Below are 24,535 nucleotides of genomic sequence, written 5' to 3'. Positions count from 1 at the left end.
ATGTTGCTATGTTGAAAGGCTCTCTATGGAAAGCCCCATGTAAGGAGCAGCACTCTCCATAAACAGCTTTTGTTCAAACACTGGTATCTCTTTCTGCTTTGCTCTTTTTCTTCTTTTCCTCACTTGATGAATGGAGTGTGGTTCTTTGCCCATCTCCCCCAGACCCTTCTTTAGTCCTGTATAAAACAGATACCATCTAAGACTCCATGAGCCTGAGCACGTCATCCATCACTTTTATCAACAAAGGCTCGTTCATCGACATCTACAGGGGTCAATCTGTCCTCCCACACTGGTCATAAAATGCGTTTGTCCCCTCCACCCTCATCTATCCTTGCAGGTTTCCATTAATTAACTGCTGATCTATCTAATGCCGAAGTCAAACACAGACATTTGGAAACAGGGAAGAATTTTCTGCACCATTAGAGACGCTTTCATGAAATCTAGTTGGGGAATAGGAGGAAATGGCGAATTTAGACTATCAATGTGTGTGTATTATTGTTCTAGCGAGTGCCTGCGTGAATGTTTCTGTGTGTGTTCAGTTCAGTGGGTTCTGCCTGTGTGAGGTAAATCACTCTGTTCCTGGGTAGAAAGCCCAGCAGGCCGCACCCACAAACCACACTCTCCTCTGGCTGGCTCACACTGACCGGGGTACAGGCCCGTTGGAGTCCATACATCTTGGCTTCCTGTATTTTCTCTCAAACTAACCTTCCTTCATTGTTTCTCCCTGACATGTACTTTGGCAAGTCCCCCTCCATCCCTTTTAAAAGCATGAACACCCAGTACTGAGAAAGGGAGTTAAGGAAGGAAGGAGAGAAAAAAAAAAGAAGGAGAAAAATTGAGAGAGGGAGAATGAAAAAGAGGGGGCCTCAATTTTTGTGACGCCTAGCTCTCGCCAACCCCAAAACCCACAAAGAATGAGATTGGGGAAGAAAAGGAGGAAGGGATGGAGAGGAGGCGGGAGGGAGTAGAGGGGCTTATGAAAACCTCTGTGGATGGAGGCAATCTTTAATAAAGAGAGAGCCTTGGGTTTCTGCGGTGGCTGGTAATGGCTCCAGTTGTCTAGGAGGAGGACTGAACAACACAGTTTGTTTATCCAGAGTAGTGGGAGTTGCTAGCATTACAGCTTGCCTCATTAGCATATATGATGACAGCATGGAATAGCTCACCGGTCACTTAATTTTTGGCTTTTCTTTGCAGAGTCACTAATCCACTGCTGAAATCGTGGTTCACAAATTGCCAGCAAGACTTTGCTCTGTGTAGATGCATTTTAAAGGTCTAGTCGAATCAGAAGGTGCTACTCGCAGAGTTGGTGAACTTCCAGCCTTTTCTCATTCCCACGGCGTGAAATACCAACACGTTACTACAATGTTAACCCTTCCACATCATTATTAGACAGTCAGAGAAAATGCTCTGGGAGATTGATGACGTAGTATAAGGACAGAAGTGGGAGGTGTGAAGGATGGGTCAAACAAACACAGGACTTTCAATCAGGAGACCTGTGTTTGTGTCCCAAAGTTACTTTAGTGATGTCTATGACGTGTTTTCCATTCTTATATGAATTTATTTATATTTTTACTTAGTTGGTGCATTGCTGCATTCCATTTGAATTGGGAAGTCGGAACTTCCAAGTTCTCATTCCTAGGAATTTCTGACTCGGAAAGTTGGACGAACCCCACCTACTCCAACCTCAAAATCCAAGATTGCTGCTTTGCGCATCAACAGTAAAAAAGCTGTAGTATTATACTTTTCTTCTTTTCTGTGTCTCATTATATCAGTCATATATACAACATTGTCCAACTTCTATCTGTGAACATGTTGCTACAGTGTTTGTATGCTCAAACTATCGCTGTAATGGGTTGTTATCAACTGGTATTGCTAATAATAGCATACTTGGCTGGTGCACAACCCATTTTGTTTTTCCGTCTTGTACTAGAACGCAGTCAACTCGGGTGTGATGTCATCCCCAGCCCCTTAATCTGATTTCGTGGTAAATGGAATGCATCATAAGCCCAACCATGATGTTTTTCCTAAACCTTATTATATGGTTTTGATTATTTCTGACCACATGTTTACTGTCACTGTGCCCTATACCCAGTGCTTTGGAAGAGTACGCCAAGGATTCTGACATAGTGTCAGTATGTGACGAGTTGGAAAGAGATGTGTTGGAACTTCTGTAGCTGGCAAGCTAACATGCTAGGCTTCTCGGAAATGCTAGCACTATTCTGTCACAATAGCTTTAACTTAATGGCTATAGTTACTTTAGTGTGATAACAGTTAACAAGTATGCTAGATCACTTGCTAATGGAAAAAAAGGTTCACACATGATTGATTCAAGCAACTTATTGATGCTTGACTCTGCTTTGACTCGTTTAAAAGGGTCCAACAATGCCTTTTAGTTCAAATGATTCATAGGCTTTGTTTTCATTAAAGGTTAGCAGAGTTGAATATATCTTCATATTGGTTAACAGTGCATTTTCACGTGTCATAGTTAATCCAAGTTAAAAATTCAAAAGATTTGTGAACAAATCTAGAGATCATGGCAATTCTATTGAATCAAGTTATTTAAATTCTTGTGCAGCTGGGCCTTCAAGTTCAACTGAAGCATATTTGAGGTTTCAACATTGTAAGCTAGTCAAATTCAAAGCATATCCTGGCAGGCATATGTAGGCTCTATTGTGTTTCATCCTAGCAACAAACCTTGGCTATATGCAGTTACCAGGAAGTAATCCTCCCAGACGGATCAGCAAGGGAACACAAAGAGGGATTTAAAAGTACTGTAACTTTATACCTGCATCATGCTGCTGAAGCCTGGTATTAGCTTTTGCTGAACTTTCATAATTTCCATCAGTGGAGTTGCTATAGGAAGGTATCGCTGCAAATCAAAGTTTTCAGAGTCACTGCTACTTTCCCATCAACAGTGTGACTAGACAACTGCAATCTTCTCAAATTGGCTATTTAGACCTAAACCTTAAACACTTGGGTCTGTGGTCAAGATTGGGTCATGCTGTTAAAAACGAGCCGAAATTCAATGTGATTTATAACAATGTTTTCAGGCGAAGATCTGTTAGTTTGCCAGCGATAAGACTTAGTGGCGAGGAGCTTAACCTAACCATGGCCATATAGCCTCACAAAGAGGAATTTACTCTACAGGAAGAATGTAGAGAATGTCTCTCTCTCTCTCTCTCTCTCTCTCTCTCTCTCTCTCTCTCTCTCTCTCTCTCTCTCTCTCCCTCTTTCTCTCTAATGTGTCTCTGAAGGGTTCATTAGCAGAAGATGTGACATAATTTAAAGAGTGTGTAGCTGCTCGTCTGTCAACCAGCATGTTATATACTTGACATTAATTCCAAATCATTAAAGTGGCAAAATACGGATTTGGATTACTTAGAGTGCTGTTAGTGTAAACCAAGGATCCAGTGACACCATCACAGTGTCATTTCCCTATTTAATGTCGGTCACAGTCAAAGGTCATTTATGACTCCCCACACACTTTTAAAATGTGCTTATTCTTTCAGGGAGTGAAACACTTTGAGGGAGTTGAAGTCGGGAATGAGGCATGTGGTCTGCCTAAATCAGTTGCTGTTAAAACACTGCTCAATATAAGCTTATATAAAGTCTCTCTGGGCAGATAAAGCCTTTTTCTTTTGTTGCTTTTTGCTGCTAACTTGCCGTTTGCTCCACATATGTTAGCTGATGGTACTTTATACCGAGTATATACAGAGTCTGAGAAACCACCACAGCACGTCTGTCTGAGCAGATGAAAGGTGTTGTGGCGCTTCGAGGGACAGTGAGATGGAAAGAAGATGATCATCTGCTCTTCCTTTGTCGCAATTCTTGTTTACATGAAACACACAGCATTCAGTTCTTCATCAGATTGGATGTGTTTTACAGTGAGCAAGCAGATGTGAGCCAAATAAGCATCATTAAGCGAGTAAGCCACCCCGATGACTGCGTCATTAAAAAACTCCCCAGACTCCAATTCTTTCAATTACCTACTAGTTAAGCTCTGATGTGGCAGACGCCCTCTCTAGAGTCAAGATCTGCCTAAAATTCAAGATTTACAGTGGAGTTGACTGCTTAAGGAGCAGTTAGCTCCAGGGATCAGAGCCACATAAACCATAACCACAAGACGACACAACCAGTGTTAATGAAGCACAGATGAGAAGATGGGCTCATAAAAAGACACATTGCCTGACACAGGAGAAACCTCTGAACTGGCACTCTGTTGAGAGGCAGTCAGTCTCCCAGTGTTGGTTTTAGGAAAGGATTTCAGGGAAATTTACATAGAAAATTTTAGAGCTTCTTTTTTGTTTCCCCCAGTGCAAGTAACAAAGTAAATTTACTGAGTATGTTTGTTAGGTTTCTAGTTAGGCTACTAGTTATTTACTCAAATAGATTTTTTTCCAATTATTCCAAAACAACATGATCTCTCTATGTAAGAGAAAGTAAAACATAATTTGTGCATACGTCCCTTGATTGGATCCAAACCAAAATGTAATGGGTTCTTCCATGCCACACCTTTACACCAGATGTTGTGAAAATTGGGCCGCTATTTTTTTGGTAATTCTTCTGACAAACAAACAAACAAAGCCAGAAACATAACCTCCTTACCAAAGTAATGATAACAGAGATCGTTCTGCATTGTAAGTCGTTTGGCATTTTGCCATTAAAGCCATTCATTTATATAATGGCTTTAATGGCAAAATATACTAAGATTTTGCCAGTTGATTTTTTTTTAGCAAGAAAAATGAATGCAAATCATGTCTGCCTGGAAGGAAATAGGAAATATCAGTAATGTAAAGTATACATGTACATGATTTGTAGTTAAAACACATGGGCTGAACTTTGCTAAATCACTTTTATGATCCTAAGTAGACACTCTCTTACCTTAAGAGCAGTGAGTGTTTGATAGTTCTGCTCTTCTCCCTCTCAGTAACGTAAATTTCTATTTAACCACCTGTCTCTTATTTTGATGAGCTGTCAACAGCCCGGAGGTTGAGGTAACTGGCATGAGTAATGCCTCCAAAACGGATGAACAAGCAAAACAGACAATGCAGGTGATTTGAAATACAGTAGCTCCCCGCATAAATCAACCCTATTGCCAGACCAGAATGATGATATAGGCGAATTTAGCAAAATCCCATAATGTGTTGATGTTGTAAAAATTCACAAATTTCTTTGATAATTACACATTGAAAAAACATAGGGTCAAGGTTTTGTTAAGGTTAGGCAACTAAAACATTTCTAGTTAGGGGAAGATCATAGTTACAGTTAATAGAAAGGCAAACATGAATCACTGGTCGTTGACCGGACATAAAAAAAACCTCACACATGAATGGTTGCCATGTTACACACCCATCGACAACTCTGACCAACACACCCCTATATACCCCTATACATGATATGAAGTGCATAAAAAGACATAAACAGAGAAACAAAAATTAAATGAAGCCAGGCAGGATGATGTTAACCATTGACTGATTGCAGGGCCAGTGTAAAGATATGAGGAGGGCTGACGATCCCCTAATCCAAACAGGATGCAAGAAAGGCATTAACAGTCATCTCAATATTGGCTGGAGATTCAGCCAGCCTGTGTTTACAAGGTTTAACAATTGGAAAAGAGAAATCCTGAGTCATGAGGGAAAAGTTTGAATGCTTGATCCTACATGGTTTGCCAGGATAGGAGCTGACGATACAAACTTTCCCTTGGGAACACAGCTGTCTGGTTACAGTCTGCAACAGTAATTTACATGCTGCTAATCAGAGGCCAAATTCTCTGAACGATCAACGGAAATTTTGACATTTGGTGAAATCACCGTAAGATGTGGCTGTGAGACAAGCACACACAGGACAAACAATAACCAATAAAGCTTGAGCAGGAAAATCCCATTGATTCTTCTATCAATGGGATTTTTAATCAATCCCACCAGAGCTCTTTATATTCTTCCACCACAAAACGTGACTCAATCACAAAACAGTGTCCTCAGTTTCCCAGAACCAAAATATTATAATTAAGGTGTTATCATTTGGCCCGCTAATAGGACGCCATTACCCGGGAGGATTTGGCAAAGAAAGGCCGTCTGATTATATGCAGCTCAATGGGCCCAGAGCTTGTAAGAAATAGACATCCTTTTAGGGTATTTAAAATCACCGGGGACGATTCTCATCCTTCTCCTGTGACAGAAAACACGTCTCCTCATCTCTCCGGTTGTATCCTGTGAGGCCTTTTTCACTGCCGCGGAGAACATCTGGAGCCAGTCACTCCACCGCTGGCTCGTGAGAGCAGCTCCTAATGGAACATGTGAATGTGTTATAAGATCCGGCTCAAACAGCTGCTATTAGCTCAATTACACAACTTGGCTGGAGAGCAGCAATGTGCTAACTCTTCACGCATTCTCGTTTAATTGCATAAATTGATGTTAATGCGGCCCTAAAGAGCCCAAGCAGAGGGTCGCAGAGGAAAACAAGTGGTCACATCTAAAAACAAAAACTCTGATGCTGAGACCTGATACGTGGAAGTGGGGTTTGACAGGGGAGGTTGGGTGGTTGGGTCGCTGGCGGGGGAATGGGGTAAATGCAAAGAATGAAAACAAGCTCTCAGGAATCACCATTAAGAGCCTGAGGTCAAAGTTGATGGATACCGCTGCTGAACTTTGTTTCCTGAGAATATTTTGTTTTGTTCGGAGACCGTGACTCTACCTGTCTGTCTGGCCTGGGGTAGTGTTACTGAAAAACATATGGAAATACACATGCTCCTAAGTGGGCCAAAGGTATCACGCAAAACCCTATCACCCTTCCATTGCCGGCAGAAACTTTTAAGTTCAATCCAGTGACGTGTTTTATCTTTATAAACCAGTTAAGAGCCATCGGAAAAGCACATCTGCAATTAGGCAGTGCTTAACTAGAAGAAAAATAAACTAAGAGGTCCCAATTGGAAAAATATACAAATATGGCCTGAAGATGTAATCTGCTTTGTTCACTTAATCACTCTTCCATGTCCTGCTGGCATGACAGTATGCCTAGAAAGAATAATAGTAGATAGTGAGAACTGATGGCCTGTGAATAAATGTGTTTTGAAGGTGTAATTCTCCCAATTCATCCCTGCATAATGCGCCATTGGAGCCGAAAAAGACAAATGGGAAAATAGCATTTGGTGACTACGCTGCAGTTAGCTAGCATAGATGCCCAAATAGAGTTGTCCAGAAATGGCCATGAAATTGCCAGCTGTCCTTGGCAATTGCCTGGAGGGAGATTTACTCACCATCTGTATTCTGTTTTCAATGGAAGCAACAAAATATTACCACCCAGCACAATTCTGCACGGAGCTGGACGGAGAAATACTAATCATGGGAAAGTAGGATCCCATAGCTCTTTCCTTTTTTTCCTACCTATTCAAAATGATCGTGACAGACTTTCACTGTCCTTTCATGTATTGTCATTACGCTCCTGGCTCCTGACTACATGCTTATATTCTGAATAGATTTTAACCAGTTGCTGTCCCTGCTGATGGCAACATTTACATATTAAGTCCTGTAACATTTCTATCTGCAAAAGACATTGACAACAGGACGCAAAGAGATTCTGGACTACAATTTTGTAGTTCGTAGAGAAAGACAGAGAGGTATGCTTGAAACAAACTAGTTTGTACGCTGTGGCGTCTGACCGTGTCTGAATGCAAAAATATTTATAGCTATTTATAGTTTCGGTTACACTCAAAAGTAGGGTGAAAAAACATCTGACAGTGATCACACTCTTTCCCACGATCTCTCTCTTAGGCGCTCATAATGTTGCATGCAAAAAAAGAGACAAACGTTGTTGTATGACAAATGAAAAAAAAAGTTACAAATCCTGCATCACCTCTGCACACCTGGCTCTCAAAAGGCCTAAACTGAAAATGTAAGATTAAGCAAAGGGAAGAAGTAACTTGAAGGCTGAAATAAAGTGGAGGAAGGCAAGAAAGGAGAGCAGAGATGAGATTTTCAGGGAGAGGGAGAAGGTAGGAAATCAAGAAAAAGCTGTAGCGAGGCCTGGGTTGAGAACGGAAGTGCAGAATTGTAGACTGAAAGTAAAGTAAACAAACAACTCAAGCATATCCAACTGTGTTCTCACACGCACACAACACACTACCACATACTTTATCTCGTCACACAGATGCATAATCTTCCCATCGTCCTCTTCTAAACCACTCCGCCCAGCTGCACGACATGTTAATACAGACTGAATTGATCCAGATCCATGGACTTACTGTAAGTGACTGTGAGGTAGTCCAACAAACACACGCTAAAAGGTGCTGATGCAGCACATTGGTGTCCTCTGCCAATAACCTCCGTTTTGCAAGGGATTTTAAGTTTTTCCTGTCCAAACGTAAGCACAGATGTGCAAGAGTATGCATTCCACCTTTGAGCTCTATACAGGGAGTAAAAACCCGAAGACATCACGATCAGAGAGGAAGGAAGGTTTATGTTATAGAAGAAGAAAAGACACTAGATGACAGCTTGGGGAATTATGGGGGATCTTACGCTCTCTAGTCCAAACAAGCATGCCATTTCTCTTCAGGCTTTGGCATATTCCTGGTGAGTTACTCACAGCTCTTTGCCGTTTTTTCATTAAAGCTGTTTCATGTGTGAGGCAGGAGAAAAGTAATGGGCAACTGGCTAATGTTTGAGTCTATATTGGTGTCTTTGTCGCTGTTGTCCTTTTTAAAGTCTGTCCAGCTTTCTCGTCCTCACTTCTTCAAAGTTACTTTATTTTTTATTTCTGTCTGCTGCTCTTCCCTTTTCAACTCTTCTTCTTCCTCCCTAAATTGCTCCTGGCATCCCACCTTTACGAGGGGGTGGGGGTGGGGGGGCAGGAAAGGTCCCAGATGACAAGTCCCAGTGGGAATGTCAGAGGCACATCAGGAAGCTTGTGAAATCCATCCTCCTTTTCGAGCTCTCTCTACCACATGTAAAAATACCTCTGCCTCTATCAATCCCTCTCAATGCTAACATTAAACACGGAGGACATTGCAAACAGTGGGCCCAGCACAATGTCCGCAGTGTTAGCAAACAGTAAAAGGGTTTATAGCAGCTAGCAGGACACTAGCTGTTCTTTCACCAAACCTCGATAGTTATAGGGTGGCCATTAGGGGGTCTATGGGGACTCGTTTGGGACCAGTACGCTGCCCAGTCGCTCGTATAATTGTGCTTCCGTAAACAACGAGGCCTATCAGTCACTGGAAAAACATAAATACCCTCCCCCCTGACAAGCACCCAAACAAAACACCAAAATAAGACTTGGAGCTGACACTCACAGTGAACTGCTGGTCTCTGAGGTCCCACAACGCTGATTGGTAAAGACACCCAGCTATGAATGGACATGACACTAAATGTGGGCTTCCAACTGTGTTATTCCCAACAAATATGCTCTGAACCAGTTTCAAAATGGATTTTCCATTCAGTTTGATAATTACACACAAAGAAGTCACATTACAATTGCCTTTATTAAACTGATTATTGTATGAAAAATGGAAACCTTTTTGCATAATTATATACATATTGCCCTGTAATTCATCCTGGCTTATTTGATATCTTTGGAAACTTTGGCATCTTGACTAGAATTTACAAGTTCTCTGGGTTTGAGCAAAGCTGATGATAGATCTGCCAAAGAGTTTGTGGGATTGGCGAGTAATATCTTGCAGTGTGAGGATATTTAGTTTAAGCAAGTGAGCCCGAGGAACGCTGGTTGATTTGAAAACCCTCTGCTGTTGAGTTGACCTGACAACTTTGACTGCAACTGCATATTGCTGACAAACGAACAACTGCATACGATTTGCATTTGTCCGGACATAAACTGTAACTTGATCCCTTAAGCTGTCGTGGGACGCATTCAAATGAAAGCTGTTTAATCAGGAGTTGGGACTTATTGGGACACTGTTGAAAACATAAGACATTGACAGATTTTCAACAGAAGGATGTTTGACTGTGAACTTTGTGACTCTGGTGATTTCTTCTGTCCCCTCTGGCTGTAAACTGTTCATTTTCTGTTCTACTAACCCATCAAAAATGAGAAGTTGGAGTTGGCTTTGGAAGAATTTCTCCCACTCCCCAGTGGGTTTGCACATGCCTGTGCATGTAAGAGTGTAGGCCGATGGGATTACTATGCTGCTGCAATCGCTCAAGGTGGAACGGGGAAACCCTGCAGTTCACATTTAGAACAGTTTTCAAACCAAAATAAAATTCCCTTCGCTTTTCTTTACTTTCACTTTTCACCATGGAGCAAATTAGCTGAAGAGGCCAGCTGGTTTGTGTCTGTGCACGATCTGCTGATACATTCCTGGTACCCATTTACTGAAACTTGCACTGAACTTGCACTGCAGCACACTGAAACTGGACCCAGCTGCTGGTGTGCTTGTGACCTGATGTCTAATTGCTTGCAATGGCACAAGCAGCTTGGAAATGTGGTTTCTGGTGGAGGGGAGGAGGTGGTTGTGGGTGGCGTCAGAGGGCTTTGGGGGACGAATGACTGACACATAGACGCGGAGAAAAAACGAGGAAGACATTAAGTTTCTGCGTTTGAATTTCTCTGAACCACACGTAATGGGTTGCAGAGCATGAATGACATCAGAGCGTTGACTTTCACTAATGGGCTTGCAGTGTCGTTCAAAACAAAGTAGGCTGTCAGAGACCATACATGAAGCTTTACACACAAAACAATGCATGCTTTTATGGAAATAAGTAGTGCGCAGTTATTTGAATGACTTTGAATTTGAATTTTTTTCTTGCCATTGCTTTTTATCTTAACGTGTCATCTCAACCTTCCGTTGGCAAGGCAGCCATCGTAGATGTAACAGATATTACAGGCACAAGCAAGAGGTTGAAATATGTGCTGCCGCTCCGATAAAACATCCTTTTGTAAAACGGAACAAGCCAGCTGGAATGGGAGAGCAGCCCAACTGATTTATGGATAACAACAAATTTCACACGGCAGGATGCCAGATGTGTTAACAACACAGCTCAGATCTTGGATACATGTTTAGCTTGTTGCTCAGTCCTGCATGCAGCTTTGCTTCTGCCAAGTCTGTGATGCAGCCATGCTTTGAATTAACTTTAATATGTGTGTGCAGTCAGAGATTTACACTTTAAGATGTGCTCAACAGGAACAGGATTGTGTTAACAGGACTGATAAGGGAATCAAATTCTGACACAAATCGAATCAGCAACTCGCTCTCCATCCTCTTCAATATGTTTTTTATAGACTGAACACCCAAACTTTTTTTTAAATGTTTGGCCCTTTATAGGAGTGGTTTGATATTTTGGAAAAACTTTCTTGCTGAGAGTTAGATGAGAAGATTGATTTCACTCTAATGTCTGTGCACTAATGGAGCAAGAGCCAAGAGAAGATTAGCTTAGCTTAGTTTAACATAGGCTAAGAAAGGGGAAACAACTAGGCTCTGTCGTAAGCTACACCTACCAAAGCATCTCAAACTCACTTATAAACAAATTGTATCTTGTTTGTTTCATATGCACCAGCAGCCTGGTGCAGTAACACCCCTTCTTCCAGTTTTAATGCTAAACTATTCAACAACCTCTTGGCTGTAGCACCAGCTAACCTTCCTAAAACCTGCTCTTTAACATTCATGACAATGCTGAGCAGACTGAACCATACTATTCTTTGAACCATTGCTGCCTCCAGTGATGGTTTGGTTTGAAGTTACATGTGAGGGGCTAATTGTTCAGCTGAGGTCAGCAATTTCTTGAGTGGTATGCTCTTTGAGTATAAAAAAAAAAGAGGGGAAACCAGACTTCAAATCACTTCCAGTCACGCTAACCTTACCGTCTGGTTGACTGAGCTGGTATTTTGCCTATTTCGCCCTCTCTTTAAAAAACACCTTCTGAATGGAAACATGAGAGAGTTACTAAAAGAAAGTGAGCAGAGGTCAAACTTGGAAAATGAGAGGGAAGACTAAAAAGGCGAAGAAAGAGAAAGGGAAAAAAATAGGTTTCAGGCCCAAGCTTGTCTCGTGCCCTTCTCCTCACTCTCACCATATCAGCGTCTTGGCTGCACGTTCTTACAAATGATCCCGAGACATAGAAAGGGGCCAAAACTTGGAGATCTGGCATTAATTTACATTCTTACTGGTTTTTGCTTCTCCTGCTATTTTTTGGACCCTTCAAGAACAGAGAGCAAGATGGAATTTCAAGAGGCCACAAAGAAACAGAGCAGGAATCGTTCAAGCAACAAAATCTCTGAGCGAGCGGCCCGCAGGGATTCGTATGGCTGCCGTGCGGTTGTAATGTCTTTGTCCTCCCATCTCCTCTGATTACCATCATGTCTCTAGAGAGGTCCATGAGGGAAGAATATGTGTGTGTTCATGTGTGTTTGCAGAAGAAGAGATTCTGGCAGAAAAGCACTTTCTTCCAAGGTGAAAGGAGTAGGAAAGGCTAAAGCAACACTTCTACAAATTTATATTCAGACCAATGCGTTTCATCCTGCGTGTGTGCGTCTTTAAACTTGTTTATAAAAGTTAATGCAATTATGATAAAATGCCAGAAAATGTATTATATCATAACTTTAATATGAATTTATATGATATCTATTTGGTTAAGCTGTGAGTACATTCATTATTAATTAATTTTTTTCATTAATTGTCGTTTAACAAACTGTTAAACGACAATTTACACATTATCACTTTTTAAGATTATATGGCAGATGTGTAAGCACACAGTTGTTTGTTTTATTACATCACCCTCCAGACACAGATTAACGTTATCATTCATTTGTTTTTCTGGTCACCTGATGAATGTTAGTTCAATATTCACTCCTTTTTACTCTGTTTTGGTCTCCACCGCCACAACCTTTGCTGCTGGGCCCATTGAAACTACAGAGAAAGTGATAATTATCTGTGGGTCGGACACCTTTAACATTACATGTTTCACTTTTTTTAACATTGTTTATGTAAACATATTCATTAATGCAGCTTCGAAGTAAGACATTTTAGTTATGTTTATAAAGATTTAGAGATAGTTCCAATAGTTTCTTTTTGAAGAATCTGCCTGGTTAAATGAACACATTTTGTACATATAAAAAAATTAAATCATATAAAAACTGTAAGGACAGCTCTTCCATGAGAGATCACAATTCTTGTATCTTCTGGGTTTAAAACATACCAGGAAAAAAGGACAAACCAGAAAAAAATAAATTAAAAAAAAGTATTTCAGGGTAAAATTTATCCATATTTTACATTTAGGCGTAAGGTTAAGCATCCATTGATGGAAGATAAACATTTGGTCAAGGGCGGAGCAGTTACATCAAAGTCAGTTACTGTCCTTTCATGAACGGAGAGTGTGTGTATACACAAGTTACATTGTGAGCGTATGCAAAGTCTCTAACTGACAAAACCTCAGACACATGCGCACAACGCCCTCAAGGACCAAGCCTCGCTGGGAGTTGTGTGTTAATTCTGGCATCACAGGAACGAACGGACCATCCTGAGGGTTGAGTGAGTTGGATACAGCCGCACGGAGCCGAGTGGTGGTGTCGGTATCACATTCTAAACCAAAAACAATCTGGATCTCATTTAGGCCTGTAGTCTGCCAGTGCTGGAGTGAACACATCCAGACTGCAGTCACACTCTGCCCAACAAAGGTTTAGTGCTGAGATGCAGCCGAGCCAGGAGAAATAGACCGGATCACCAATAGAGTTCTCGATGACCTGCACCTTCCCTACAGTAGATTAAAGAAACCACTGCATGAAAACTGCAGTCACATGTCGGTACAGAATCATTGGTGTCCCCTTGCCCAAGGTGTTATCTGCTGTTATCACTGTAATTGGAGCAATAGGAGGTCATTTCCTGCAAGAACAGAGCTCAATTGTGGTGACTCATTGCTCCTTGCTGCAACTCCCAGCAACTGCTCAACCGTCCTCAGAAGAAGACCAGATCGCCTGTACCCCTTTCCCACAATCCCCTCCTCTCTCCCTCCCTCAACTTTTCCTCTGAACTCAATCCTGAACTCATCCCTCCTTCTGAAGCCACCGTGCCCTGCGAAGCACTTCAAAAGAACAAGGATCATCATAAATCTCCCTTGAGTTGGCCCCAAAAACCGCAGCAAGTCGGTTGGAAAATCCAAACAAACAATGCACTGATGAGTGGGTCGGATCGTCTTAGGTCATGCACTGCAACGCCGCAAGCCCATCGAGTGATCGCATACTGGAAAGTAAACATCACGCTTCAGTGAGGCTATATGGTAATGTGGAGAAAGGAGGATAAAAGTGAAAGAGGAGAGGGACAATCTTCTGCTGCTGTGTGTAAAAAAAAAAAAAGGATACAATTGCAAGCAGTGAGGAATGTTTTCTTATCGCCAGAGAGCTGGTCTGGCTAGTCCTGATTTTGGGGACTTATCAGTGGATGAGGACTGAGGACTGAGTGGTGATGGATGGCAGGAGGGGCGGCGGTGCGATAGCCTTGGAGAGACCCCGGCCTGAAGTGTTTAGGTGATGAGGAAGAGGACTGAAGAGGACTTGGCAGGCAAAAACCATTTAGACGGTGTTCTGAAGCCCAATATGCCACACTCATATCTACTCCTCTCGACCCTCCTGAATGTCTGACAGGGAGAGTAAAATAATGTGAAATAACGTATGAGACATTTTAATGTTTTATTGTGCTGGGAGTAAGTGCAGGTCAGGCTCATGTGCAGGCCAAAATTCACTTTAAAAAAGTAAATTAAAAAAATGACGCCATATAAGTTATGTTTCCTCTCAAATTGTAGGTGGTCCTGAGTTTCAGACTCGTATATTTTTGACAACCATGTCTCTCCACGCAGGCTGAAAAACATCAAGGTCGTAAAAATCTTAACACTACAGCTGACACTTGTAGCTGCCGGCCCTTCCAGCTTGGAGGCGCCATCATAACAGCGCTCCACCGGGAGAATGAAATCAGCTAGACCAAAAGTAACCCCCCCCCCCCCCCTTGTTCACCACAAACGGGTCCTGTCGGTCACATAACTGGTCCATCAAGGTCAAAATTACATCCACACCCAAAGAGGAGCCTGCTCAGCTGAAAGCAATCCAGCATCACGGCCGTGTGTGTGGCCAAAAACAAACATTAAGAATACCAGAGAGGTAAATCCATGTGGAGCGTGTTTCCAGTGTTGCTGCACAGACAGCAGAGCATAAAATAAGTCAGACACGTGGGGTGAAAATTCGAGTGAGGAATGGAAAAAAAAATCAGGGAAAGTGTGAATGAGAGAGAGACGAAACAGCAACAGGAAAACAGACAAGACAGTGTAACAGACGAATGATCAAGAAGAAGACATGAAAGAGGACAGCTTTTCCTTCCTGTCAGAGTATCGTGAGTGCTGTTCGTCTGCTAGACTACTCATCTTCAGTGTCAGACCACTGTTTCTCTCTGAAGCTTTGATGTGAGGCCGCTGCGTGCACCCCGACAGGATATTACTCTTTAATGATCTCCTGATAGGGTTGCTCTCCTACACACAGCGGTGCAGACAGCCAGGGGTGTGGTGAGACATTTCTGCACAGAAAAACGCCCACTTAAGACACACAGAGTTGGAGAGAAGGTTCACCCACCAACGTCAAGTCCTTTACTAACCTCTCGAACACATACATACGCACGTACTGATGCAAATAAGCTGTAGTCGTCTATTGTGACGATGGCTCAGGCTTTAATTTCAGCAAGGGCTCGGAAGGATCACGTTTTTGATAAATTGTCTCGGTTGTATTGAGACTTGATCTGTTGATTCACATGTGTGTGTCAGAACCCCTTTTTACATTCACATATTTTTATGCACATTCTCTAAAGTATCGCATTAGAAGAGCTGATTGGTGAATGGTAAGAGCAAAATGCAATATAATGGAATGAAGGATTTACGCTGGTTTGAGGTGGTTTTGCCCAAAAAAGAGGTGATGCTCTAAATGGAATATGGAAACGCTTGAGTAAAATGTGATGTAGCAAACATTAAACTCACATGACTGATCAGCTGTTTTTAATGTTTAGTAGCATTAAAGATGGCCAATTGTAGCTGACATGAAAGAACAATTAAAACGGGCCCAATTGAAACAAATTCCTGATGACCTCTCTCCATTTTTCTCGCCAAGGCGACACGTTTCTTTTCCGGTTCATAACCTCTACTTCTTCTTCTACTCTGTTAACTGGCGGATCATAGCTTTGCAAAGCCTATAGTGACAACTTCTAACCAAACTACGCCCAGTTTATTCTCTGCAAACCAGCTGATGGAATCGTGTATAACTTGCATTTCTTAAATTTGCTCGAAGGTTGAATGGAAACACAGCTAGTATGTCAGCAGTCACACTTAACTGATGTTATCAGGAGCCAAAAAGGAGGCAGTTGACAAAGTCAGACAAAAAAAACAAAACTGGATGAAGACCATGTCAGACAGGGAGAGTGAAATATATAAGTGGTGTGAAACGAAAGAAAGAAATATGCTTGTGTATTGTCCACACTAAGACGTATAGTACACAAAAAGAGGATTATTTATCTAAACCAGGTAATCACACAGCAAACAGGTTTGAATAGGCAGCCACTCTAGTGTAATATATCAGCCGGATAAAGAGCAGGATTTCCAACTGTCAAGGAAAGTAAATAGGTGTTACAGCAAACGCAAAGCTGATTCAGATGTGTTCAGGGAGTAGTGACTTTGTGTTTTCCTGGACAACATGTCATCATTCATCATATCCAGCACTAACAATGCTGAGAACCATACCAAGAGCAAACTAATGAAAAAATGATTAAAGTGTCTCCCTCTCCGCTGTTTTGTTTTGTCCTGAGAAACCTGCTGCACACCCTGCAGGGAAGGTTTAGCAGGTGAGCCGCTGAAGCGTGTCAAAGCACGCTGCAATCTCACTGACAGGCTCTGGGAATTGGGAGGCCATCATTGCTAGATAAACCATGTGAATCGGATTCGCTTCACTTCCCTGGCTGTATAAGTAGGGGGTTGCAGAATAGATAATCGTGGGAGCAATAAATCTAAAATCCGTACTCGAGAAAAACAAAAGCTACATTTCAGTTTGCTTCGGGGAGTTTGGGGAATTGTTACTGAGACATGTCTTCTAGTGTAAAAAACTGGTTCTTCTAGTGTAGTTGCAGCTTTCATTTATTTGGAAAGAGGTGTTTATTTAGTACGAACAAACACCTGCAAATACACGGCACTTCCTGGTAATTTAAGATTTAACGAATTGTTCTCAGTGAACTTTCTGACGTTTTTGAAATCTGTGATTTTCCTTCACACAGGCTGATGACAATGGCAACAGCTGCAGTCTTCTCGTAGCTAACTGTATATTGCATGTAGATATGTAACTTTTCCTAAAGAACATTTGCAGAGGGGGCCTGTGTAACAAGGTTATCAACGTTTCTTTAGCTATCATCGTGTTATCATTGTACACATAAGAATTGGGTCTTCATGACGAAATCAGGAAAATGTGTGTCTCTGCTAGACGGTATATCGATGACATTACCTGAACTTTTGAAATGTGAAGAAGTGGCACAGCTACAGCCGTCGCGGCTGTGTAATCAGAGCCACTGATTACACTGACGGGCCTAAATGAGATCCCAATGTAATGATCTCTCCAGTTCCTCCTCATCAGTCATCAGGCAGAGATTTTATAGTGTGCAGCCAAGAGAGATCTTTTTGCTATAGGCCTGTCTGTCATGTAAGAGAGAGAGAGGGAGGAAGAGTGGGAGGAAGAGAGAGAGAAAGTGAGGAGGAGAGAGAGCGACAGAGAGAGAGAGTTCAGTTTAAGACCCACCCCCCTTTAGCTGCTGCATGTTTCAACTAAGGTCTTACTTCACTCCCTCTGCTTTGTCAGTTTGACTGTGAGTGACTTGGTGCTGGTGTTTAGATTCTCCTCAGCAAGAAGCAGATGAGGTGATAAAGTTCAACTCTACATCAATTTCAAGGTAACTTCTTATTGATTCTCTTTACTTCAGATGCAGCGTGCTAGGGATGATGTTATCATTGGCATTGTTTAAGATCATTTTTATACGGTTGCATTTGTGTCTGGTTTTTCTAACAGATGTAAACATATTTTGTACCTTTAGAGGATTGTTTGTGATTTGTTTCAGAATGAAGATTTTACTGTTAATCGATTGCGTTATGCCACCATTTAGAAAAGTGGCACCTGAGAAGGAGAAAGGCTGTAACTGAATGTGATAGGAGGTATACTATAAGCAAGATATGAAGCAAAAGTAACAAAAAATAATTTTTGAAACTTTTCTTTTGTTTTTCACATTGTTTTAAATAAGTCATTCATTTTTGAAAGAAAAATGTTGGCCTCATCCTGGATAACTGACATTGAGATACTGGTATTCATTCATGATCTCATTCATACTTTTATCCAGGGCATAGATTATATCCGTACTATTAAGGAACTCGACGCTCAGCTGTTTATTCCAGCACGGACAAGTCATATTGATTTTCCAAATTCTTGCCAACAGATTGAATGGGTTAAAGTTTCCAGACCGTTTGTTAAATGTTAACATATGACTCAAGAGGCGGAAAAAACATTCCCTCTCACGACAGAGACTCAAAGGAATGCAACCCTAATCACCCCTGATTGTTTTCAACATTAACGTTGTAAGCTAAAATAATTCAACCTTAAACGTATTTCGGATTATAGTTTGCAAATGTCATCAACTGTAGACATGCTGTTTAAGAGTATTTGCATGTGTGTGAGACTTCAAACACACCTCATCTATGCTGTGAAGGTGAAATGGTGATGCTGAGGGGGAAGCAGCTGCATGTGTGCCAAATTAAGTGCACATGTTGTGATGGTTCCTGTCTAACAACCTTACTGTGACTGACATACACTTTAAACATAATTGGAAAGGTTGAATGTTTGACATTAAAATGATCCCTCCGCCCTTTTGTAGGGCATTCATGAGGTCATGACTAGTTTAAGTGTGATACCATTACAATTCATACAATGTCACAGGAGAGTATGCATTTAACATATCTAGCAACAATATGTTTGTTTGTTTGTATAGGTCAGGAAGACATAGACAGCTTCAATATTCACATCACCAGCCTACGCTTTACTTTTATGTGGATTATGATTCATGTTTTTTGACTCATCGCAGTTTATGTGGCTAAGAGTTTTATCACATAATTTAGTCCTTTTTTTCTTCACTTACATACTTTGAATAAAGAGTGTAGTCGCTTTGGATAAAAGCGTCTGCTAAATGACTGTAATGTAATGTAATGTAATGAGTGTGATGTTTTCAAGTTAATCTTTAAGGATCATGTTTTCATCCATCTGTGGTTCTCTATCCTTTCTTTCCATCATTGTTCATGCTTTTCTTTCATGTCTTTCTGCAGCGTCCGGACGCTCTATCCAGGACAAACAGAGCTCAAGAGCACCGTCTTCTGGCTGACAAGAAAACTCCTAGGGATTCTGGGGGATTACACTGAATCAACTCCATGTAATCCCTCCCTTTGTTGAAGGAGCTCAGATATTTTGCTGTGTATCTTTTTACTTTGTACTTGGACAAATTCATCACAGCTCTGCCAAAAGCATGTCAACGAAAATGACTTTATAGCCACAGACTGCAGGCAGGATAGAAGAAAAGCGAAATAAAGCATGGAGCCTTTAAGTTCTGCTGATGAAGGAACTCCTCCCTCTACGCCCATATTCCACACCTCCCCTACTGCCTCCTCTCCCAGCTACTTGCAGTTCTTCTGGGAATACCAGGACATCTCAGTCCTCGTGCAGCATTACAATTACACCGGCAAGTTGCAAAAAGACCGCTACCGCGAAGGACTCAAACCTGAGGGCATTGCGTTCCTGGTGGTGTGTCTCCTCATCGTCCTGGAGAACGCCGTGGTTCTCATAGCCATTTGGAGGAACAAGAAGTTCCACCTGCCCATGTATTACCTGCTCGGCAACCTGACTCTATCTGATCTGCTGGCTGGGATTACATATATGGCCAACATCATCATGTCAGGAGCCAATACTTTGAAACTGACGCCGCTGCTATGGTTCCTGAGGGAGGGAGGGGTCTTCATCACTCTGGCTGCCTCTATTATTAGTCTGCTGGCTATTGCAATTGAACGCCATGTTACTATGGTGACCATGAGGCCATACCACGGGGCAAAGCGGGGACGGATGTTGGCACTGATTGGTGCGAGTTGGGCCCTTGCAGGGTTTTTGGGGGTCCTCCCTATTTTAGGGTGGAACTGCATCCATAGACTGGACCAGTGTTCAACAGTCCTCCCGCTTTATGCCAAGAGCTACATCCTCTGCTGCGTGTCTGTGTTCAGCGCAGTGCTCCTGGCCATCGTGGTCCTCTATGCCAGAGTTTTCCGCATTGTCCGCACCAACACGCAGCGCCAGCGGCTGGGCCTGTCGGGCAGCATGAGGAAGGGCTTGGCGAGGAAGTCGGAGAAGTACATCGCCCTCCTCAAGACAGTCACCATCGTTCTGGGCGTCTTCATCGCCTGTTGGCTGCCCCTCTTCGTCCTACTCCTCCTAGACTTTTTCTGCCCCACCCACAGCTGTCGCCTGCTCTACAAGGCCGACTACTTCCTGGGAGTAGCTATGGTCAACTCGCTCCTCAACCCCATCATCTATACTCTGACCAGTAAGGACATGAGGAGAGCCATTCTCAGGCTGCTCTGTCGGCCTTGTCTGATGACTCGAGATGGCCAGGTGAAGAAGATTGGGATGCCATTCCTGGAGTGCAGTTTTAGTAAATCTGAGGTGGCATCCCAGAAGTTAGAGGGGGGAATGGAAACAACCATTTCCTCTGGGAATGTTATCACCACCCCATCTCCTATTAAGGCCCTTTACCCCAAACTCTTCAGGTCATAAAGACTTGACTTGACTGATTGAGTCCTTAAGTGTGTGAACGGGTTTCCCACTGAACAGAAGACATGTAGCACATCTTCTATAGCGAGGAAGCAGTAATGGTATTGTCCAATTTTGGAGAATTGCCAGAAACAGAGGGTGTATGAAATGTTATGGAGGCACAAGAGAATTTTGTTTGGACAAATGACTCACCTTGATAAGTCAGAAGTGGTGTAGAACTTCATTGTGAGATGATTACAAAACAAAATTCCATAAGGATGCCACTCAAATGTGAACAAGCAAACATACTTTTTTTTACGAGTAGATGCTAGGTATAAGCCTCCTTAACTAATTTGCACTGAAATTTCACAATGAATGGAGAAGCAGCCTCAGATTCAATTTCCCCGTGGTTCTACCATTTGTGTTGAGGCCTGGAAGGAGACGTCTGTTAACCCAAAGACTCTTAAGACGGAAAAATATGTAAATGTGATATTTTCTAAGGCTAATGGCGAATGAGTGTGGTTGGCTTTGCCCCTTTTTGCAGTTTCTTATTGAAGTGCCTTAAATGCAGCAAAAAAAACGCCTGATGTGTGTAATCTGTGAATCTGCAGACACCTGGATTTTGCTGGTTCGAAAGGCCCATGGTGTGTTAGATTTGTTGGGATAAAATGTTGCGAGACACCCCTACACGTGTGATGCAGGTAGACTGAGAGATAACAGGAAAGAGAGAGAGACGGCGCTCACTCTTAGCTCAGTGAAGAATGCTGCGGCGTAGTTGTGGGAGGGAGGATCAACATTGAAACCCCCCCCCACGCTCACTATTTTGAAATGACAGATGGTTAACCTATCTGATGACAGTGGAAAGTTATTGGGGTTTGGTGTACGGTGTTTTTAAATGTCAGTCTGGCATCTGCAGGAAAGCTGCAACAGCAATCTAAACAACAAAATGTCATCATATAATGTAACAGAGGCTTTCTTTCCATCATAACATGCTGATGGTTTAACTGAAACCAAATCAACTGCAACTGCATCACTTGTAAGCCTAAATATATTTTACTTCAAAGATTTCCTCTCGCAAACAGAGTTGTGGATGTAATTAATCATTATCCAGCTGCAGGACTTTTAAGGATAAATATTTTGTCTGCACTTGCAAGCTAAATCGTACGGAACCAGTGCAATTATTACAATACTTCCCTTCGGTATCCATCATGTTAACAGAATATTTCCTGTTATAGTTTAATGTACACATTTTTTCATTATTACGAAATAAGTTTGACATCGTTATTTTTATACAGATGTTTAGAGCAGTCTTTCCGGACATTAATGGATGAATGAGACAGTGTGCCTTTTTTTGTACTTTAACTCTTGTAGTGAACCTTTTGTATTTCTGAAGACTTTTTATATCATTTGTTTTGTAAATTATATGTATTTTGTAACAAGAAAATGTAAGCAGACTTCACCTTTCTTTTCATAAAAGAAATAAAATGTTTTCTTAAAGAATTCCTAAGAGTTTCATACACGCGTGTCTGTGCATTTCTTTGTGTGTAGCTGAGGTTTTCTGAATGTACGAGAAGTTCTAGAAGAAGCCCCACAGGAAGTCGGCCCCCTTGTCTCACATCTGGTATTGGTATTACCCTATATACAACCTTCATCTATGAGCTCTGCACGTCTGAGGACAGCATAGGCACCACACAACGTGCTTTTTATTTTTTACACACGAGATCTCGATTTTTCTTTTTCCTTTTTCTGTCATCCTGTGGGTGAGACTGCCCAACTGGCCTCCCTCTGACCTGCTGTCCACGCTTGTCCTTGCTGAAACAAAGAAATATCGTATGCAGCTGGTTTTAATGTTGCTGTACCTTCTGTAGACAGGACGAACTCAACAGGCTGCCAATTCTACTTAAGTTCCTGTATTCCCCACTTTAGCAAGGGCTGGCAGTGACAGCTCTATAGGGTGTAGTTCATGAGATATATTGTGTGACTTCTACTCTGCATTTTTCCCCGAACATGCATTTAAGAAATGCTGCTTTCTAGTGTGAATATGATGAATGCCACAAAGTCCAAGACTGACAAATGTGTAATGAAATCTTGATTTTGTTCTTCTGCATCCACATGTGCTGCAATGTTGCCACTGCTTGTCGGACCTAAATCCAAACCATTATCAATACTACAAATCCCTCTGACTCAAAACATAAGTGTCGTGTGACTCGGCAAACTATTTCAGCTTGTTCAAACAGTATATGTGCAGTAATCGTTTTAGGGACATATGCTGACTTTTCACACCTCTTACAGGAAAATGATTATGTGCAAAGCAACTCTAAGACATTCAGCTTAATGCAAAGCAAAGTCCAGTGGTACCAAACAGGCATCCTGACAAACTAGTTGTTTCACTTTTAACTTCTCAGTGACCCACAGAGATACTTATCTACAATAAAAGGTGCAACATGGCACTGGGAAAACCTTTGTATGGGTACAGGTGTTCCTCCAGATGTTGGCTGTATCCACCAGCACTGTGCCTGCTGACAGAGGTCAACATGTCAGAGTATCTTTCCTTTCCCCCCAGCTTCCTTCCTGCTGCGGAAATCATACAACAAACTGGACAGCTAGAAGTCATAAGTCACCTGCCGTGACAGTCCCAACCACAGACTTGATAAATAGAAAACATATACATGAAAGAAAATCACATTACTGATCCTGCGAGTGCAGCTATATCCTCAGATGCATGAAGAGCAGACAGACTGTGTGACTCGAGTCTAGGAGTGTCCATTTGGAGCCCCGAGGCTAACCCCACCTAATTCCTCTGCCTGGAACTACACACAGACTGAATGCGGCATCATCGCTAAGCTGGGGAATTGTTGGTGAAGGCTGGTTCAAGGCATGTCATATCATATCAAAGGTTTTTCATGACTGTTAATGCTTCATCATCAATTCCACTGACCCTGAGGCAGAGATTTATATCAGCTCTGGTTGAGTTTAATCAGCTGTGGATTTTGGCTATGGGTCACAACAAAGCTTAAATATCTTTGTACTATATACTTACTGGCAGCTCACTCCATAATGATAACACCTCATTTGTGATCATATAATGATTTATTTTGAACCAGTAACCTGATGTGGGTCTTTTTCACTGTCACAGTTGGCTTTTGGTGCCACCTTGTGGCTGTTTACCAGAATAGAGTATTCTGTATACTGAATTGACCTGAATTACGTATTTTGCAAGAGGGGGACATTTACCAGTGTGTCAGCAACTGCGCGGGGCATATTTCTGTCATCTGCTATGTTCTGGAGCAGCCACTTCACAATGATGGATATTTTTAGAGAGAAGGGAACTTGACAAGCAAGATGAAGCTCACATAGACCTGCAGAGAGGGAGCAATAATTAGGTAATTAGGGGTCACTATAGACATGTGTCTTGAGCGCCATTATGTTTTAATTTAACACCTTTAACCAATTGCATTTAGCAGTTTCCTGTTTTAAATTTCAAATTGTATTATTTTATTTATTTATTGCCCTTTTTTTTTTTTTTTTTTTTTTACTTTTATTAGTTATTCACCATAATGCAATACCCTTTTTCAACACAAAGTGTAGTGGAAACATGTGACCAGTGTGTGCAACATGCAGGTCGTACTTGTATCATTTGTATCCGATTTGATTGGCGTTGAAGCTACATTTTCTTTCCGTTTCTGAGAAGTCCTTCTCAATAAAAGCCCCCTCCTTCGGGTCGCTCTTCAGCTCCACTGCT

The 24,535-nt window shown here is 41.9% G+C and overlaps 1 protein-coding gene across 2 annotated transcripts in view; it reads left to right on the top strand.

The window, feature by feature from the left end:
• Positions 1-22,240, top strand: part of s1pr5b (sphingosine-1-phosphate receptor 5b) — a 54,725-nt gene extending 32,485 nt beyond the window's left edge. Inside the window, exons 1-2 of one of the 2 annotated variants that reach the window (XM_054604283.1) lie at positions 17,829-17,908; positions 19,326-22,240. In XM_054604283.1, the coding sequence (XP_054460258.1) occupies positions 19,588-20,817 (1,230 nt within the window). In that variant the 5' untranslated portion in view covers positions 17,829-17,908; positions 19,326-19,587 and the 3' untranslated portion in view covers positions 20,818-22,240. Of the gene's footprint in view, positions 1-17,828; positions 17,909-19,325 lie in introns of those variants that run through there. The other variant, XM_054604284.1, reaches the window with a different exon arrangement.
• Positions 22,241-24,535: the final 2,295 nt, after the last annotated feature.

The sequence above is a fragment of the Anoplopoma fimbria genome, chromosome 9, assembly GCF_027596085.1.
Source record: "Anoplopoma fimbria isolate UVic2021 breed Golden Eagle Sablefish chromosome 9, Afim_UVic_2022, whole genome shotgun sequence".
In the NCBI taxonomy this organism is placed as follows: domain Eukaryota; kingdom Metazoa; phylum Chordata; class Actinopteri; order Perciformes; family Anoplopomatidae; genus Anoplopoma; species Anoplopoma fimbria.
The sequence above is the reverse complement of the archived record's forward strand: the minus strand, read 5'-3'. Positions and strand labels throughout refer to the sequence as shown.